General features: G+C 41.2%; 1 protein-coding gene across 4 annotated transcripts in view; it reads left to right on the top strand.

Moving 5' to 3' along the window:
• Positions 1-21,849, top strand: part of invs (inversin) — a 292,265-nt gene that overhangs the window by 214,155 nt on the left and 56,261 nt on the right. For all 4 annotated transcript variants that reach the window (XM_080208441.1, XM_080208415.1, XM_080208432.1 and 1 more), the window contains exon 15: positions 6,470-7,172. In XM_080208441.1, coding sequence (XP_080064567.1) covers positions 6,470-7,172 — 703 coding nt within the window. The remainder of the gene's footprint in view (positions 1-6,469; positions 7,173-21,849) is intronic.

Below are 21,849 nucleotides of genomic sequence, written 5' to 3'. Positions count from 1 at the left end.
CAGAGAGAGAGAGATTAGAGAGAGCTTCCGTCCATTTTTCTATGAAATTGTCTATTTTAACTAGACTTCACCACAAATATTGTAACTCCTTTGTGCCCCTCTGACTTGATTTACTGGTTGGTGGGATCTGCAAAAAGTTTCACTTTCTCCTTTTACGCCTCTTGTAAAATTTTTATCTTTTGTTTAATCCTTTTATGGCCTCAACCCTCCCTATTTCCATAATCTCCTCCCACCATAGAAGTCTTTGATTTATCTGCATGTCTCTAATTCTGACTTCTTTGAGCATTCCCAATTTTGGTTGATCCATCATTGGTCATTCCTTCACCTGTATTGACTGTGAACTCTAGAATTTCCTCCATAAATATCTCTCAATCTTTAACCAAGCTTCTGGCCATCTGCCCTAACATTTTGTTATGTAGCTTAATCTCTTGCTGGATATTACATAAGAACATAAGAAATAGGAGCAGGAGTAGGCCAACTAGCCCTTCGAGCCTGCCCCGCCATTCAATAAGATCATGGCTGATCTATCGTGGCTCAGTTCCACATTCCCGCCCTCTTTCCATAACCCTTAATCCCCTCTCTCATCAAAAACCCATCAACCCGCATCTTAAAAATATTTAGCGAGGCAGCCTCCACCACTTCAACGGGCAGAGAAGTCCAGAGGTTCACCACCCTTTGAGTGAAGAAGTTCCTCCTCAACTCTGTTCTAAACCGCTCCCCCCCCCCTTTATCTTGAGGCTATGCCCCCTAGTCCTACTATCCTTTCTGAGCGGGAAGAGTCTCTCCACCTCTATCCTATCCATCCCATTCATCATCTTATACGTCTCAATGAGATCTCCCCTCATTCTTCTAAACTCTAACGAGTACAAGCCTAATCTATTCAGCCTCTCCTCATAGCTCAACCCCCTCAACTCCGGCATCAGCCTAGTAAACCTCCTCTGCACTCCCTCCAAGGCCAAAATATCGTTGCGTAAGTACGGCGCCCAGAACTGCACACAGTACTCCAGCTGCGGCCTCACCAATGCCCTATACAGCCGCAGCAAGACCTCCCTACTTTTATATTCAATCCCCCTCGCGATGAAGGCCAGCATCCCATTCGCCTTCCTGACCACCTGCTGCACCTGCAAGCTGGGTTTTTGCGACTCATGCACAAGGACCCCGAGGTCCCTCTGCACCGTCACCTGCTGCAGTTTTTCTCCACATAAGTAATTACTGCATTACAGTACCTTGGGACAAATTAGTATTAAAGGTACTATATAATTGTAAAATTTTGTGTAAATTACAGGACAATTAAAATGTTAGTGCAAAAGGTGATTTGAAATTATTAGTAGATTTTATGTTTTTCCTCACTAAACTTAATATTGTTTCATGTATGTTTATAGTCTGCAGTTAACTTGGAGCAATTTAATTCAATAGTAAATTTTTTTGGCTGTTTTTATTATTTACTATTTTCATTCATGAGTTAGATGTTGATGTTGGGGAATGATACCAATATATTTGAGTATTAGGACTGTAGCGGATGCTAAAATCTAAAAACAGACCTCAGTCTAATTGGTGAATGGGCCTATGCTTGGTAAATGAAGTTTAACTTAGAATAGTGTAGGATTATTTGCCTAATTTTTTTTTTGTTTTTATTCCAATTCAATCCAATCAAGTCCAATTCAAAGTCTCAACAAGTTGAGACATTCCCTATCCAAGCTGACAAGACAGGGCTCTCACCTCCTGTCTTGGGCTTGATCTACATGATCCAAACTGATTGGAGTTGGCATAGCTCCTCCTCCAAGGCTTCATCTCATTTGCATCTTAGCCAAAAGGCCAAGATGCCGCTTTAAAAAATTGCTTCAAATGAAGCTAAAATGTAACCTAATGACTTCAACCAAGTACAGCATGTCGATATTACGTTTGATCTTAGCCAAAAGGCCGAGAAGCGATGTTAAATAGGCACAAATTCTACAGAGAACAAAAGGTTAGAGATAGATATTACGATGTATCACTCTGTAACTGTTCATGGGGCATTACCACAAAACCGTAGACAAACAAGGTTATAGTTACAGGCAATTCCTTAAAAGACAACACCTATGTTTGCAGATCACGTACAATGCCAGAGGAGGGCATGGTGAAATCATGAGAAGGCATGATTGTACATGTGGGACATGCCTCCTCTTTTTCCATTTGGTAAGATCTCAAATAAAAGCCAGCCACAAAATAAGGAAAGGGAGAAGGGAATGCCTCCAGAGCTGACTTAACTACATTCGTTATTATATAATGAAAAGTCAGTAAAGTGTATTCTAGGTTACAAGAGGGAAAGGGAGTCCAACTTCATATATTAAACTAAAAGGCTTTCTCCGTAATCTAGCTCACACAGCGGATATTTATCATTCTACATAAATCAGAATTTTCTTGTCAATGAAAGTTACTTTTCAGCTGTCAGTACAGAGAAGCATATAAATAAATACTGGCACTGTATATGTTAAATCTCTCATTTATATTTGAAGTGTTGATAGAAATCTATAAACCATGATGATCTGCATAATTGTACTAATATATTTACCGCGGCCTCTGAATTACATTGAAATCCATTTTTTTAAAGGATATAATGGAACAAATTTATTGCATTTGCATCCCTTATCCCCTTTCTCACTTTCCAATTTGGAGGGTGGGCAGACTTGCAGATTCAACAGGGGAATCCCTATAGACATCTGTAAATATTTACCGTAGTATGGATGAGTACTTCATTGCTCATAGGGCAAGATGAGTGGCTGGCATTTGCCTCTAATGATGCAGATGCCTGCCAGTGGAAAAGCAATGATTGGCCTTTTCTAATTCTGCAAGGTCAGCCTCGGAGGACACCAACATTGACACAGAAGTAGGCCAGTCAGCCATTTGAGTTTATTCCACCACTGTGGGGAAACCACAAACCACAATAACCAAGTTTAATGAATGACCCCCAAATGGAGAAATTACCAACAAGGTACCAATTTTTGTAGGTTTACTTTAACACAAATCATAACTGACACAAATTAAATTGAACATGAATTAACAGGCAAATGATACTTCTCAAAAGTAAATTTCATTTTAAATAGCTGAGACAAGATATGTCTTACTCAACTATAAGAACTTTCATCACTCCCTGTGGATATGTGGAACAAGGTAGTCAAACATGTATCAGTATGCTGTTCTTTATTTGTGAAGGGTGGGTCAGGGGTCCTATCTGACAACATATTTTGCTTTTGAATGTCACAGATATGATTACCATCAGCAACAAACACTTCTACTAACCCACAGATCATGCCAGCCCTGTGGGTGTAGCTTTCCAGTGTTCCTTTTCAACCAGTATAGTAAGACAGTTCACAGTTTGGCCACTTCTAAGAAAACATCCAGCTTTTTAGCATCTCAAACTTGTTGATACAACTCTCCAAATTTTAGATCTTCTTAGCCAGTTTACACTGTGTCTGCTGAACTCCTAATTAGCTACCATCCATCGTAAAGCATAAAATGACAGTAAAACCAAAGTCTGCAAAGAAAAGGGCAACAAAAATAAGGACAGAGTTTATGATCTTAAATCATTGAACTCAACACTAAGTCAGAAGTGTAGGAAATGGGATGGACGTAGCCAAAGGCCCTGACTACCATGGTAAGGTGGAATCCTTGATTGAAGAAAAAGGCGGCATAGAAGCAATTCCACCTCTCTCTTTCGGTTCTGACCTTCTGCTGTTTTTGCATGGGTGTTCTGCTATTTTTGTGCAAACAGACATTTGCACTTTAAGGATGGAATTTTCCTATTTTTGCACAGTGTGCTGGCTAAGGTGAGAAGACTAGCAAGCAGCTTTTCAGCTACACAACTGGTTTTTCATCATAGTTAACACAACACTGTGTAACAAAAATTCTGCAGGTGTGGCACCTGCCATCTTGCCAGTATGGTGAGGCCAGAAAAAGCCAACAGTGCTGGGAATGCTAGAGTCAAGGTGCCTCTTTTTGTGCGCGTCCCAATTTTTGATAAGAAACAAGGAACTATTTCTCCACTCACCAACTCCTCCTCCCTCCCCCCACCTCACATAGACAGAGACCCCACCCCACAAGCACCAAGGGAACCCTCTCGCTGATAAGGCATTCCCAAATGGGGAGATACTTGTTTTCTAGCCTAGGTTGCCATTCATGCTTGTAGCAAATGTGGGCACAAAATCGTGGCCTAAAGGAATGCATGCATTTATATCTTTAATTTAAGAAAAGTCATGAGTGTAATAGTTTTGTTCAAAGGTTTTGGAAATATATGTGTAGACAAGTGCTGAACATTGCTGGGAAATGGATTGGTATGGGATTTCAATGAAATCCCATACCAAATAAACTTGAAATTCATCGAAACTATATTTCATTATTTTTCAAAATAAATTACTAAATTTTAAAATTTACAGAGTTTCCAGTTTTGCTGGCAGTACTCCGAACATTGCTTTATTTGAATGTTTAATTTCAATTGTCAGAAAGGAGGAACACCAGGCATACCTAAAAATGAGGTGTCAACGGTGAAGCTACTAAACAGGAATGCTTGTGTCCAAAACAGCATAAGTAGTAAGTCACAGACAGAGCTAAGCGATCCTACAAACAACAGATCAGATCAAAGCTCTGTAGTCCTGCCAAATCTAGCCATGAATAGTGGTGGACAATTAAACAACTCACTGGAGGAAAAGTCTCCACAAATATCCCCATCCTCGATGATGGAGGATCCCAGCAAATTAGTGTAAACGATAAAGCTGAAGCATTCGCAACAATCCTCAACCAAAAGTGCCGAGTGGATGATCTATTTTGAACTCTCCAGAGATCCCCAGTATCACAGATGTCAGTCTTCAGCCAATTTGATTCATTCCAGGTAATATCAAGAAATAGTTGAAGGCACTACAAAGATTATAGGCCCTGATGATATTGCAGCAATAACACAGAAAATATGTGCTCCAGAACTTGCCGTGCCCCTAGCCAAGCTGTTCCAGTACCGCTACAACACTAGCATGTATCCAACAATTTGGAAGATTGCCCAGTTGTGTCCAGCACACAAGAAATAGGACAAATCCAACCCAGCCAATTACCGCCACATCAGCCTACTACTGATAATTAGTAAAGTGATGGAAGGCATCATCAGCAGTGCTGTCAAGTGGCACTTACTCAAAAATAAGTTGCTCACAAATGCTCAGTTTGGGTTCTGCCAGGGTCACTTAGCTCCTGACCTTGTTACAGCCTTGGTTCAAACATGGACAAAAGAGCTGAATGCCAGGTAAGGTAAGAGTGATTGCCCTTGACGTTAAGGCAGCATTTGACCAAGTATAGCATCAGAAAGCCCAAGCAAAGCTGGAGTTGATGAGAATCAGGGGAAAGTCATCCCTGGCACAAAGGAAGATGGTTGTAGTTATTGGAGGTCAATTATCTCAGCTCCAGAACATTAACGCAGACTTTCCTCAGGGTAGTGTACTAGGCCCAACCATCTTCAGCTGCTTCACCAATGACCTTCCTTCCATCATAAGGTCAGAAGTGGGGATGGTCGCTGATGATTCTGCAATGTTCAGCATAATTTGTGATTCCTCATATACTGAAGCAGTCCATGTCCAAATACAGCAAGACATGTAGAATATCCAGGCTTGGGCTGACAAGTGGCTAGTAATATTCATGCCACAAAAGTGCCAAGTCATGACCATCTCCAACAAGAGAGGATCTAACCATTGCCCCTTGATACTTAATGGCATTACCATCACTGAATCCCCCACTACCAACATCCTGGGGATTACCATTAACCAGAAACTGAACGGCAGTAGCTATATAAATACTGTAGCTACCAAAAGTAGATCAGAAGCTAGGAATCCTGCAGTGAGTAACTCATCTCCTGACTTCCCTAAACCTGTTCACTAACTACGTGTCTCAAGTCAGGAAAGTGATGTAATATTCTCCACTTGCCTGGATGAGTAAAGCTCTGGCGACACTCGAGAAGCTTTACACCATCCAGCATAAAGCAGCCCATTTGATTGCTATCCCTTCCACAAACAGTCAGTCTCATGGATGAACAGTGACAGCCATGTGTATCATTTAGAGATGCTCTCCAGGAACTCACCAAGATTTCTTAGGCAGCACCTTCCAAACCCATGACCACTACCATCCAGAAGAACAAGAGCAGCAGAGACCTGGGAACACCACCACCTGGAGGTTTCCCTCCAAGTTGCTCACCACCCTGACTTCACTGTCTCTTGGTCAAAATCTCCCTCCCTAACTACACTGTGGGTGTACCTATGCCTCGGACTGCACTGGTTCAAGAAGGCAGCTCACCACCACCTTCTGAAGAGCAACTAGTGGTGGATATTAAATGCTGGTCTAGCCAGCGATACCAATATTTCATAAATGAATTAAAAAGCAAGCTGTTTGTTCTATATGTTAGATATTTTCACTAAAATGTGATATAAAAATAATTTGTAGATTTTTTTCACTACTCTAGAACTTAGCAAAAAAAGCACAAAGAGCAATCATCGCCAGCAATACAGTGAAGGAAGCATCCCTGATGAACTACATTCTTCCAGGCAGTTCACTCCTTCAGAAAGAGGAGACCGTAACACTGTGAATGATAAAGTCCCTACAAGCAATAGCAGTAAGTTAAAACCTCCTGCCTTAAGATCAGCCAGTGCAACAATAAAATTGGCGAAACAACAGAATCTGTCTTCACTAACTTGTAGCAGACATCATAAAATAAGATCTAAACCTTCGCACCTACATGAGGAACATTGGGCAGGGGTGAAGTGCGGTCGATTCTCACCTGCTGGTTCAAGCCGACCTGGAAGTGCCAAACCTATGGTTGTAAGCAGTACTGATACTGCTGGTCATTCTGTGCAGACTGATATCATCACTTCAGCCTTGCATTCTCCCACCTCTCCAAGACTCAAAAGTGGTGATTTCATATCAACAATTCCAGCCAGTGGAAACAACGACGATACTATTGAAAATGCATCTCAGGACAGAATTGGTACTTTGCGATCTCTTAGCACTGAAAAAGGTTCATGTACCACCCTGAGTCATCAGAGCTCCGATATTCTACTTATCCCTTTGGAAACCAGAGTACAAATAGTGGAAAAGGAGAGATTGCGGAAGGAGCTTTTTCGGAAGAAGAATAGGGCAGCGACAATTATTCAGAATGCATGGAAAAGGTAGGAGCCCTTTTATATTAACCTATTATGTTGTAATGCTTCTATTCTGTCAGCAACAACTTGCACTCATATAGTGCCTTTCACATGGAAAGTGTCACAAGATGTTTCACAGAGGCGTGGTGAGATGAAGATTGACGACCAAAATAGGAGACGTTAGAAGAAAAAGCTTGTTAAAGAGGTTGGTGTTGGGAGAAAGTCAGAGAGCTTGGAGAGGGAATTCTTGACTATGTGGTCTAGAAAGATGAAAGCACATGTGACAATCATGAGCCAAAGAAAGAGGAAGTGCATAAGCGATCAAAATCACAGGATTGAGAGTTCATGGAGAAGAGGGTGTCAGACTAGAGAACATTACAGAGATGGGGAGGGGTGAAGCAAAGATTTAAATTGAGGATGAGAATTTCTAAATTTGTGGTACTGGTGGTTTGAGAGCCTATGATATTTCAGCAAGCATTCTAAAATGCTCCCAATCGTCAGGTTTATTGCTGTTTCTGGCAACTTAATAAGCCTTTTCTTTTCATCTTAGACAATTCTTAACTTTGTTAGCCACCCTGACTTTTCTTTTAGGGTTTTTGTGTCTTGAAGTGATATTTGTAAACTATGTAATAATTGTTTATGGACTATCCATTGCCTGTGTACTATCATATCTTTTGATGTATTTTCCCAACCCACCTCAGTAAATTTGCCTCTCATACCATCGTAATTTTGCTTCATTCAAAGTTAATACCCTGGGTTCAGATTGAACTATCTCATTAAGAAACAGAATATAAACTTTTATCGTATTATGGTAACTCACCTCTAAAGGTTACTTTGCAACAAAATTGTTAATCAGTCCTTTCTCATTACTTAATACAAGACCTAAAATAGCCTGAATTCCAGTGTGTTTCTCAACACGTTGCTCTCAAAAACCATTCTTAACACTCTTACAAAACATGTCCTCCAAGGCATTAATGCTCATTAGATTTACCCCATCTCAATTCAGATTGAAGTCACCCATTTCTTAGCACCATCCAAACAAATTCCAGATTTTGTTCTTCTAATCTGAGGTCCTCCCTTGTGTATTGATCCAATCCCATATTATCAGTGTGACATCATTTCCTTTCCTGTATTGAAAAGAACATTACTTTTCACTGTATACTAATACATTTGACAATAATAAATAAAATCAGGGCTTTTCCATTCCCTGTGACCCCCTCTTTTAAAGTATACTAGACCTTAAATTAAATCCTGTCTCAGGTGGCCTTTTATGATGCCTCAGCGCTTTCCAGTTTTCTGAGATTTCAGCTATAATGAAAGCCTGCCATCTTGCATGTATTCAAATGGAGAAACTGGAACTAATTCTATCACCTAATCTAGGAGGACAATTACACAGAAGTCACTGTTATATTTCGTCCACAGAATAATTGATGACGGCTATGCTTGCCAACTAACTGAAGTAACTTCTTTGCATCAGTTGCCCATGGCAAGGCAGTTGTCAACTTACAGTCTGGTTAACAACTGAAATTTTACACAGCATTTCATTGATCCCTGCATGATTTCGTGCAAAAATTCATTTATGAGAGGATTTTGGCAAATTTCCCAATGCTAAGCTTGAGTTGATATGTAGCCCCCTTCAAAAATGTGATCCCCATGAATTGGTGATGCAAGAACATGCAGAGCTCTGTAGCCATTAGGCTGAATTTGACAAATGTTCAGCATTGATTATTTTGCATAATTTGAGCTGCAAGGGGGGGGCATTTAACGAGGTGAATTTCATTTGACGGGAATGGGTCAGGGTGAAGATAACACGAATAGAGCAGTAGAATTTCAGCATATGCCAGGGTGGTCAAACTGCAGCTTGCGAGCTGCTCGCGGTTCTTCTCCATAAAGTGTGGCTGTGTGACCAAGAGACGGAAAAAGCACAAGTTGTGCGGCAATGCTGGAGATAGAGGTACAGTGAACAGGGTGGGAGGGATGGTCAGACAATTCATTGGGCAACTTTGAGCTCTAATGTGAATATAGAGTTGATTGGCAAACACATGCTGTTGGTAACCATATCTGGGATCCTTCCATATGTTTGTTATTTGTTCATTTGTTAATTAACCATTTGGCAAACCTTTGTTGCAACCTAAGCACAATGCATTACTTGGTGAAAACATGGCATTCCAGCAGCAGAAGCAGGGCACTGAGCTCCTCAACTCTGTATAAGTTTGCAAACACTGGACTGGTGAAGAAGGATGTTGGTGTTGTGCTAGTATTTGGTGCAGAGATTAAAGTTGAGCTGGAGAAGGAATGTTGGATTTAAATTTTTTTTATTAATTCGTGGAACATTGGCATTGCTGACTGGCCAGCAGTTAATGCCCTTCCCTAGTTGCCCTTGAGAAGGTGGTAGTGAGCTGCCTTCTTGAATTGCTGCAGTCCATATTCTGTGGGTGGACCCACAATGCCATTAGGGAGGTTATTCCAGGATTTTGACCCAGCGACTGCAAAGGAGCGGCAATATATTTCCAAGTTAGGACAGTGAGTGTCTTGGAGTGGAAATTGCAGGTGATGGTGTTCCAATGTAAATGCTGCCCTTGTTTTAGGTGGAAGTGGTCATGGGTTTGGAAGGTGCTGTCTAAGGACCTTTGAACTGCTGCAGTGCATCTAGTAGATGGTACACAGTACACACTGCTGCTACTGAGCATTGGTGATGGAGGGATTGAATGTTTGCAGATGTGGTGCCAATCGAGCGGGCTACTTTAGCCTGAGTGGTGTCAGGCTTCTTGAGTGTTGTTGGAGCTGCACCCATCAGGCAAGTGGGGAGTATTCCATCACACTCCTGACTTGTGCCTTGTAGATAGTGGATATGCTTTGGGAAATCAGGTGAGTTACTCACCACAGTATTTCTAGCCTCTGACCTGCTCTTGTAGCCACTGTGTTTATATGGTGAGTCCAGTTGAGTTTCTCGTCAATGTCTTGCAATTAATTATTACCAATCAACAGGGGGTGGGGAGATAAATAAATGCACACATAGACATACTCAAGGACATTTGCCAATCTTTTATACTATTTGCACATAAATTTTTATTAAAGAGATTTCCTCACAGTGTGTGCAATAGTAATAAACATGTCTGTAAAGGCTGTCTGTGTCTTACAGCTCTCAAATGTCCGTACATTATAGTGTGCCATTCCTGTCACATGCTGAGAATTACATCATTGGGTGGTCTGGCTCATGTGCAGGATGACATGATGGGTTGGATGAAAAACGGAAGTACCCAAGCTGTTGCTAACCATTCCATCAAACGAAACACACTGCATGAGAGTTGTAGTGACTAATGAGGCATTATATGTGGGTCACAAATTGCTAAGAGGTTTATTGATTAGAAAGTGCAGGAGTCGGCTGCTGCGGTCACCTTTTACTTTACAAAATGAATAATGATTATGTGATGACTTCTGGATTTTTCCAGTCCAGCTATGTCATTTGCTGTACATGGCCTAGGCTATCTGAGAAATCAGCCCACTGCTGTTCGTGGTTAAGAATGTGATCCATGCCTAGGAGTCGGGAGTGTGGGAGAATGTAATGCAGTTGTAAAAGGAGTTGAGGGTAAGGAAGAACATGATCCAGGTCTAATGGGGAGAAATGATCTGATGATAAATCACATTCATTCTCTCATCAACAGCCCAGCCCTTACTCCCTTGGTCACATTTTCTTCCAATCCTCTGTTCTCTCCATGTTCGCTCCAACAAGCACCTGATCTTATCCCCCCCCCCACAAACATTTGAGGTTCTCCCTTTCTGCCCACCAGCATTGACGTTGCTGAGCTACTTGCCTTCTGTTGGGCCAGCAGCTCTGGAAGGTGGGACCGAATCCACTTTCAGCTCCAGTGGCAGAACATCTTCAATGTTGACAAAATCCAGCCCTGACTGTGCATGCTCTGCTGTAGTGTGTGGGAAAATCCTACTTTCCCAGACACCAGGTTTATAATCACAGCAAAAAGAAATGGCATTGTCCAAGAGTCAAATTAGATAAGGAAAAATTGTTAAAAGGGTATTTATTGAATAATACAAATATGGAAGATGCCCAGTTTTTGATATTGTTCATGTATGTATGATTGAATTGCAATATAAAGTTATTGGGAATAAAGATCAGGAGAAGACATCAAGCTAGCTGGCAACGAGAAACTGTGAATCCCAATCATGTATGGAACAGGTAAGCTGAGATTGGTTTCCCTGGACTCTGGAACTGGTTGACCAAGTTTTCAGTGAGTCTGTTAGTAATTCCAGCAAAATTTATCTTTATGCGTGTGGCTACTTATTAGCTAGAAGTAGGAATTTCTTTCTCATAGTTGGTTTTAAAAAAATGATTGCTTGTAAACCTTGACGTACGTCATTAATAAATTCTTGTGGTTAGTACATAAGTTCAAATTTTATTCTTTTTTTCTCTTTGGCAGATGTTTTAAGTTGACTTAGAGAGGAAGTGACTCGAGAAGTAAATGGGATATAGGACAGGGAGCTACCACAGCCTGAGTGGGAAGATTTTAAGAGGCAGTCAATTTTGGTTATGCTTGTGTACACCTTAGCACGGGTTAAAGAGAAGCATTGACAAGAAGGGTGGCATCAGTTTTTAAAATATAGCAAAGAAATAAAAGTGAATTAATCAGAGAAAAAAAATTATCAGCATGTTTTGTAATTCCCGCATGGTTATGTTGAGTTCTGTCTGTATGTTGTAAATGCTCATTTGTCATCTGTCATCTCAATAATTCAATAATATTTAATATGATTTTCTGAAAATTTAATGTGATCCTTAGTTGATTTGCTAGCTATTAATGGACATTCTGCATGTCTGAGCAATTTTTGTCACATCCGGCACTGTATTCAGAAATCCTGAATTGTATAAGCAACATTAAATATACTTTAACAAACAGATTTTTCATTAACCTTGCCAAATGGCTTCCTTTCATCTGATTTTGAATGCACGGTGATTTTGTATAATTTGATCATTTTAGAAATAATTATTTCACAAATGTAATAAAACTGAACATTTTTGATCAGACTCGGAGTTGTTTTCAAAGATCTTTCTACTGTGAGGTGTTTTTGCCTTTCGCCTCTCATCACAATTTATACATATATAACTTTTGATTTCTCAGTGTATTTCACGTGAGTCAGCACCAAACATGAAAGTTGTCTTTCCATTGGATTGCATAAAAATCTTGGTAAATAAAAAGTTAACTGCTGTTAACAAAAGTTCAATTTTAAAAATGGAAATTCTCATTATGGAAGTCAAGTGAAAGTTTGGAAATGTAAATACATTGCTAACCACTGTGCCACCTTAGCGATGTGGGTATAGATAGAGTTATATATGGAGACCCTCACTAGATGAGTAAGCTTATATCTTGTGAATGGAAGTTTCAGGAACAGCTGGCAGGATTGATCACTGAAGAGAAAAAAAAGGCACACTGCCAAAACCAAAGTTTAAAAGTACATAATCATGGCAGGAAAAACATTCTGAAAGGCAATTAGGAGAAACAGGAAGCCTTAAGGGTAAATGATTCCAGTATTGATGGGCAGAGTGGCACAGGTAGTCTGAATCATTAATGTCTAAAGAGAAAAGAAACTAGTAGGTTGCTCAAAAAAATCAGGAAAGCTTAACAAAAAGGTAATCATGGCAGGAAAGCATTTAAAAAGCATTCAGAGTCAGCAGGAAGGCCCAGAGAATTGAAACCAAGGAAGAGGGGAGGGAATCGGCTGCAGCATCAATCCTCAGAAGCAAGAAACTGTGGTAGGGTGCCAAAGACGGTCAACGAACCTTAAAAACAGAAGTTGTGTTGGAAAAAGCATTTTAAAAGGCAGAGAAACAGCAGGAAGTTCCAGCTGGTGGAAAATAGATCCCATAGGGCATGGAATGTGACGGTAACAACCTGCAGAACAAGTCTCTTAGAACATCATTCAGAAAGTTATATGATTCATCTAAAAAGAAAAGGAAGATTTGCGTTTATGTAATGCCTTTCCTATCACATGACATCCTAAAACGTTTTACAACCAATTAAGTACTTTGAGTGTAGCCACTGTTGCAATGTTGCACACAGCAAATTTCCAGAAACAACATGTGGTAAACAAGCAGGTAATCTGATTTTATGATGTTGATTGAAGGATAAATATTGGCCAAGGCAACTAGGATAAGTTCCCTGCTCTTCAAAAAAGTGTCATGAGTTCCTTTATGTCTAAATGTCGATTTTATGTCTCTACCAAAAGACAATGTAGTACTCCCTCAGTACTACACTGGAATATCAGCTTTGATTTTTGTCTTCAAGTCCTGGAGTTGGACTTGAACCCAACTCGAGGATGAACACCTGAAGTTTATGAAGCATCACCTTAATGGCATTAGGTTATATCTGTAGAAGTGTGACTGAGTGTCGCAGAAGTGAAATGCAAAGCACAGCTTTAACTTGCAGGAGGTAAGTTGTGAGTTGAAGGGGCAGCGAGAGGGAGGGTCAGGGAGTGGGCCAGGTCATGAACCAGAAGTTTGGCAGAGAGAAAAGAATGGTCATGGAGCAGCAGAGCTGCTCCAAAATGGCACTGATAGGGTCACATGACCTTTTGTCACCCAGCACGAAATGACTTAAAAATGAAGCTCTCAATTTTAAACGTGAATACAGGCTTGTGAACTGGCCAACATTATGGCAGAGTGACTCAAAGCAGAGCAACTTAAAAGAGGGACTGACTGTAATTGCACAAGGCAAGTGACAGATGGATTGTTTTTTGAGCTTGCAGTTATATCAATATTTCCTGCAATGGCACTAATGCGAATGAGTGAGTGTTTAGGTTTGTATCTCTGACTGGCTTCCGACAGGTGCATGACTTCACTTGCATGACAATCTGAGGACCACCAATTCAACCAGAAGTATTCATTAACTGCAAGTGACTCCATTCAGTTGTTGTGTTGCAGGTGTGGAACCACAAGAAAAGAATGATACACATGTGTGCCTGATTTCCTGGACATTGCTATGATCTTTCGTCATGCAACAATCCAAGCTCCCTGACCCTTTTTGATCTGTAAGTAGATGTAACAGGTGCAGCTGAAGACAAAGGGCACCCTTTAAAACTCAGAATGCTCAAGATGTACTACCAGTGCTTGGATGGATCTGGAAGTACCATTTAGTACTCGCCAGAAAGGTTTCCAGAATTATCATGATGTTTTGCACAACATTGCACAGCAGCAAGAATTGGAGCTGAAGGAGGAACAAAGCACACATCGCCTGTAGAAGACTCAAATGAAAGAGGTGGAGGATAAAGATGGTGCCCCCAGTGCTGTACTAGCCAGTCATATTGCTCCTTGAGGTACCAGGAATTCCTTTTATCTGAAAAGATCAGTTAATTAATTCAAATGGACTAATGTAACAATTGCATTCAATAATCACTCTTCAACCATTCCCATTCCACTGCTACAACACAGTCCTATAGCTAACCAGTTACCCTGTTATAGGGATTTGGACTCGATACTAAACGTCAGAGTAAGAAAATTCTCCTCAGGGAATGACCATGTTAGTGAACAATCACTAATTGAGACTAAACAGTTTATTAGACTATGAAGATTCATATGGTAGAATTTTCTATTTTTGAAACTAAGTGTGGTGTGGGGGGCAGGTACTTTTCCCTATAGTCAAAATGATGGGAAATTGCACCCAATTCCGTGCTTGGAAGCTTATTAATTATGCACAGATGAGCAGCTCTCTGAATCATCTTGTGGATGGGGAACTGATTTGTCTGTCCCGCCATTGCCCAATGGAGTTGAAGGTCCTGCAGCCATATCTAAATGCTTTCTGAGCACAAACATTTCACTGTTTTCAACCCAGCTGTCACCAGGAGATGCACAGAGATGCGTGGCAACTGGACTAAGAAGACTGCAAGCCAGAAGAAGAAGAATGCACCACTTGTGCCCAATTAACCTTGTTACTGATGCAGTGTTATATCTGAAGCACCAAGAGGCACATCATGAAGACCAAGAGGCTATCCCTTATTTTAACATCTGAATCCCACAGAGGTTGGAGAAGTTTTGAATGACATACATGACTGGACCTAACTCAATGCTTCAATCTTGGATCTGGCATATTAATTAACAAGTTGCTCACCATGAATGACTGTGTGCCCTGTATGCATGCTGATTGTGGAAATAACATGAGACTTTTTTATTTATAGAGTGCCATATTTGCAGCATCTGCAATCCTTAACAGTTGCCTGCACTTCCAAATTTCACACTTCAGTCTGTTAATGCTGAAATGTAGAAACTGTGATGATAATCCAGTGACTCTTATTTCTCTTTTTAATTCATTCTGGAGTTGTTGGTGTTGCTGTTACAGGCCAGCATTTATTGCCCATCCCTAATTTCCCTTGAGAAGGTGGTGGTACCTGTGTCGGTACCATGATTTTGACCTAGTGACAGAAGAAACACTGTGTGTTGATTGTGGTGGGAGTGAATGTTTGTGGATGGTGTGCCAATCAATGGGTGTGCTTCTTGAGTATTGTTGGAGCTGCACTCATCCAGGATGTTGAAAGTAGGGGATTCAGCGATGACAGCACTGGAAAGTGATGGAAACTAATGCATTTCATGCAATTCTACGAAAAACAGAAACTTACTAGGTTGCCCAAAATGTGGTACCCAGAATTGGACACAATACTACAGCTGAAGCCCAACCAATATTTTATAATGTCATTGCAATGCCATGTGGCATCATCCCACTCGTGCTTAAGCTGCACTCTTTCATTCTCTGTACAATTATGGCAGATCTGCTAGTACAATATAGATTTTCTGCTGTCCATCAGTGATTATAATTTTCATTGATAGTCCCTTTTTGAGTACAGCATCTGCATCCATTTAGGGGGGAGGAGGGTGCAAGAGAAGGTGAAGTTACAGTGTCTAAAGTAAAAGAGAGGGTACAGGTACGGGAAGAGGTCAAGGATGTACCAGTAATAAAGGGAGTAGGGAGCATGAGTAAGGTTGGTAGCGTTCCTTCAAATAGGGTCCAGATAAAGGCTGGGATGAAGACACTTTATCTGAATGCACGAAGCATTCAGAACAAAGTGAATGAGCTGGTGGCGCAGATCAGCACAAACGGATATGATCTGATGGCCATTACAGAGACGTGGTTGCAGGGTGACAGGGACTGGGAGCTGAATGTCCAGGGGTATCAAGTGTTTAGGAAGGATAGATGGGAGGAAAAAGGGGGAGGGCTAGCTCTGCTGATTAAGGATAGTATCAGGGTGGTAGTAAGGGAAGATATAGGCGCCAAAGAGCAGAACGTGGAATCGTTGTGGGTGGAGATAAGGAGCAGCAAGGGGAGGAAGACGCTGGTGGGTGTGATCTGTAGGCCCCCAAATAATGACCTGGAGGTGGGGCGGGCTATAAATACACAAATAAATGATGCGTGCAGGAATGGAATGGCGATAATTATGGGGGATTTCAATCTACATATTGATTGGTTGACCCATATTGGACGTGGTGGGCTTGAGGAAGAGTTCTAGGAATGCTGCCGAGATAGTTTCCTTGAACAGTGTGTGCTGGAGCTGACGAGGGAGCGAGCTATCTTAGATCTGGTGTTATGTAATAAGGCACGTGGAATTAGGGACCTTGTTGTGAGGGATCTGCTTGGGAAGAGTGATCATTGTATGGTGGAGTTTTTGATGCAGATGGAGGATGAGAAAGTAGGATCCTGGACCTGTGTCCTTTGTTTGAACAGAGGGGAGTACAATAGGATGAGAGAGGAATTGGCGAATGTGGATTGGGGGTGCAGATTGGGCGGTAGGACTGCTGAGGAACAGTGGAGGATCTTTAAGGAGATCTTTCTTGGTGCTCAGCAGAAGTTTATTCCGATGGTAAAGAAGGATCGTAGGAGAAGAGGTAATCAGCCATGGATAACGAAGGACACAAAGGAGAATATTAAATTAAAAGCTGATGCGTTTAGAGTGGCTGAAAGTATTGGGCAAGTAGAGGATTGGGAGAGGTTTAAAAATCAACAAAGAAAGACGAAGAAGTTGATAAAGAAAGGAAGGATAGACTATGAATCTAAGTTAGCACTAAATATAAAAAAGGATGGTAAGAGTTTTTATAAATATATAAAGAGGAGGAGGCTGGCAAGGGTGAATGTTGGACCCTTAGAGGATGAGAGGTGGGGTTTAGTGGTGGGGGATGAGGAAATGGCTGAGGCCTTGAATAAGATTTTTTGCTTCAGTCTTCACGGAGGAGGACGCGAATAGTTTGCCGGGTATTAACGATGGAAAGATGGTCGGAGTTGAGGGCCTGAATGAGATCATTGTCACTAGAGAGGTAGTGCTCGACAGACTAGTGGGACTGATGGTGGACAAGTCACCAGGACCGGATGGAATGCATCCCAGGGTTCTGAAGGAAATGGCGGAGGTGATAGTGGATGCCTTAGTGATTATTTTCCAAACCTCGCTGGATTCCAGGGAAGTGCTGGAAGATTGGAAAACGGCAAATGTTACGCCGCAGTTTAAAAAGGGTAGCAGGCAAAAAGCAGGGAATTATAGGCCGGTTAGTTTAATGTCTGTTGTAGGAAAAATGCTTGAATCCATCATCAAAGAGGAAATAGCGAGGCACCTTGAGAAGAATTGTTTGGTACAGCAAACGCAGCACGGATTCATTAAGGGGAAGTGGTGTCTGATGAATTTGTTGGAATTCTATGAGGATGTGTCTAGTGCGGTGGACGGAGGGGAACCGGTGGATGTGGTGTTTCTCGATTTTCAGAAGGCGTTTGATAAGGTGCCGCACAAAATGTTATTACAGAAGGTTAGAGGGCATGGAGTTGTGGGTAAAATGTTAGCGTGGATAGAGGATTGGCTGTCAAATAGGAGGCAGAGAGTAGGTGTCAATGGGTGCTATTCGGATTGGCGGTTGGTGACTAGTGGAGTGCTGCAAGGATCAGTGCTGGGGCCTCAGCTATTTACCATTTATATAGATGATCTGGAGGAGGGAGCTGAGTGTAAGGTGTTGAAATTTGCTGATGACACAAAGATAAGTGGAAAAGCAAATTGTGCGGAGGGTGTAGAAAGTCTGCAGAGGGATTTAGATAGGCTGAGCAAGTGAGCGAGGACCTGGCAGATGGAATACAGTGTTGGCAAGTGCGAGGTTATCCACTTTGGCAGGAATAATAGTAGGAAGGGCTACTACTTAAAGGGCAAAAAGCTGCAGCGTGCTACGGTGCAGAGGGACCTGGGGGTCCTTGTGCATGAGTCGCAAAAACCCAGCCTACAGGTGCAGCAGGTGGTCAGGAACGCAAATGGGATGCTGGCCTTCATAGCAAGGGGGATTGAACATAAAAGTAGAGAGGTCTTGCTGCAACTGTACAAGGCACTGGTGAGGCCGCAGCTGGAGTACTGTGTGCAGTTTTGGTTGCCGCACTTGCGCAAGGATATTTTGGCCTTGGAGGGAGTGCAGAGGAGTTTCACTAGGCTGATACCGGAGTTGAGGGGATTGAGCTATGAAGAGAGGCTGAATAGACTGGGCTTGTACTCGTTGGAGTTTAGAAGGATGAGGGGGGATCTTATTGAGACATGTAAGATGATGAAGGGGATGGATAAGGTAGAGGTGGAGAGGTTCTTCCTGCTCAGAAGGGACAGCAGGACTAGAGGGCACAGCCTCAAGCTAAGGGGGGGGATGCAGTTTAGAACAGAGTTGAGGAGGAACTTCTTCACTCAAAGGGTGGTGAATCTCTGGAATTCTCTGCCCGTTGAGGTGGTGGATGCTACCTCGCTAAATATATTTAAGACACGGGTAGATAGGATTTTGGTAGGCAAGGGAATTAAGGGTTATGGGGAGAAAGCGGGAAAGTGGAACTGAGCCACTTCAGATCAGCCATGATCTTATTGGATGGCGGGGCAGGCTCGAGGGGCTGGATGGCCTACTCCTGCTCCTATTTCTTATGTTCTTATGTCCAGCAAAGCAGAGGTTGAAGAGGGCTAGTTTCTCGAGTGTGGTCTTTCCAAAGCCACCTCTGCCACCATCACCTGCTCAGATTTATATAACTACCAACGTCCAGCTGACTGGTCTATAATTTCCTATATTAGCGACCCTCCAATATATAGGTACTGTTCCAGAGTCTGTAGAATCTTGGAAGATAACCACCAATGCATCCAGTATTTTCAGACAACTAAGTACTGTGGGATGTAGATTATCAGTTTTGGTTGATCATAGACAGTTGAACATTTCTCTGCCTTTTCTCACTGGTTGTTTTTTCACTGTCAGAAGAGCCTAAAGCCAATTAAACAGAGCAGAGAAATAACAGATGCTGTTCGAAAGCTGGTCAATTACACAAGTCAATCAATGAAAATCAATTAGTTTTATTTCTAAGTTTTCACTTTTGACATTTGCAGTGAAAAGTTAGCAAAATCAATGATAGATCAGAGAGATGGAACCAATGTTTGAACTTCTTGTTTTAGAGTTTTAACCCCAACAACTTTTTTACTTATTGGAAGAATCTTTTTATTTAAACTTAAGTAATTCCTACTTACAATAGACCATTCAAAATAGGTATATTTGATATGGAAAGTTCACTTGCAAGCACCGTGCATAGAATTGCACTTAACACAGAATCATAGTATCTTTACAGGAGGAGGCCATTCAGCCCATTGAGTCTGCAATGACCCTCAAAGCATTCTACCTAGTTCCACTCTCCTACTTCTTTTTAACCTGTTACCTTGCATGTTTTTTCAGATAACAATCCAATTCCCTTTTGGGTACCTTGTTCGAACCTGCCACCACTACTCAGAAATTCGATCCAGACTCCAACCATGACTGAATGAAAAAATGTTTCCTGCATCACTCTTACTCCTCTTATCCATTATTTTGAATCTATATCCTTTATTCTGTGATGCTTTTTTGAGTAGAAATAGTTTCTCGCTATTTACCCTGCTTTTAATACTTCCATAAAATTTCCTCTCTGCCTTCTTATCGCCAAGGAAAACAGTTTCAACCTCTCCAATCTGTCCTTATAGGTACAGTTCTTTATCCTTGGAATCATTCTTGTGAATTTCCTCTGTACTTTCTACAATGCCTTTATCTTCCTCAAGTATGGTTTCCAGAACTGGATGTAGTACTTCAGATGAGGCTTAACTGATGTCTTATACAAGATCAACATGAATTCCTTCCTCAGTATCCCTATTAATAAAGCTTAAGATATTGTATGCTTTATTAGCTGTGCTCTCAATATGTCCTGCCATCTTCAATGATTTATGTACATATAGATTGAGGTCCGTCTGTTCCTGCACCTCCTCTAGAGTTTCTCCCTATGTTTTATTCTGCCTTTCCATATTCATCCTGTCAAAATGATTCACCTTGCACTTCCCTGCATTGAACTTCATCTGTCACTTGTCTATCCAAATCCTTTTGAAGTGCAAGACTGTTCTCATCACAGTTGACAACATTTGCAATCTTTATATCATCTGTAAATTTTGAAGTTATCCCCTGCACACGACAGTCTAGGTTATTATATATATCAGGGAGAGCAGAAGTGCTGACCCCTGGGGAATTCCACTACAAACCTTGTTACTATCTGAAAAAAACATTTATTACTACTCTGCTTCCTGTCACTCAGCCAGATTCTTATCCAAGTGTCTAGTTTCCCTTTAATTCCATAAATGAGAATATTACTCACAATTTTCTTGCATGGCACTGTATCAGATGCCTTTTGAAAATCCATATCCATCACATCAATAGCATTGCCCTTATTAACCTTTTCTTTGACCTCCTCAAAAAAACTGCAGCAAGTTACTTAAGCGTGATTTTCTCTTCATGATTCCAAACTGGCTTTCCTTAATTATTGTACATTTGTCCAAGTGACTATTGATTTTGTCCATAATTATAGATTCCAGAATTTTCCCCATATTGAATGACTGGTTTATAATTGCATGCACTATCCTTGCGCCCTGTTTTTTAAGTAAGGGTACAACATTTGCAATTCTCCAGTCCTGTGGCACCATCCCTTTTTCTAAGAAAGGCAAGAAAACTATCCATAGTGCCTCTGCAATTTCCACTCTCACTTCCCTCAGCACTTTTCGATACATCTCATCCAAACCTGGTTCCTATCAATTTTAATTTAACATAGCCTTTCTTTCAAATCTTCTTGATTGTATGTTTTACTGGTATACTAGTTATCTCCTCTCTCACCTCAGCCTGACTAGCATCTTCTTCCTTTATAAAGACAGATGCAAAGTACCCATTTATTTCTATTTCTCCTGCCTCCATTTGCAAATGTCCTTTTTATCCCTAATCAGTTCTATTCTGTTGTTTACCATTACTTTATGTACTTAAAGAAGAATTCCCTTTTATGTTAGTTACCAGCATTTTCCATGCTTTTTCATTTCCCTTCTGATGTTTCTATATTCAGCCTGATTTTCCATTGTATTTTCTACCTGACATCTGTCATCCATGCATTTCTTCCCTTTTATCGTCACCTCTATCTCTCTCATCATCCAGGACGCTCTGGATTTATTTGTCCTACCATTCCCCTTCAAGAAAATGTATCTTGACATTGCCTGCAATACCCTTTCTTTTGAAGGTGGCCCATTGTTCAGCCATCGTTCGATTCCAGCTCACTCGACTCATGCATTCTCATCCAATCGAAGTTGGTTTTCCCCCAGTTAATTATCCTTGCTCTGGATTTTCCTTGTCCTTTTCCATGGCTAACATAAACCTCATGATACAATGGTC

Source organism: Carcharhinus amblyrhynchos, chromosome 2 (assembly GCF_965287045.1).
Source record: "Carcharhinus amblyrhynchos chromosome 2, sCarAmb.v2.hapA, whole genome shotgun sequence".
In the NCBI taxonomy this organism is placed as follows: domain Eukaryota; kingdom Metazoa; phylum Chordata; class Chondrichthyes; order Carcharhiniformes; family Carcharhinidae; genus Carcharhinus; species Carcharhinus amblyrhynchos.
This window is presented reverse-complemented; position numbering and strand designations above follow the sequence as displayed.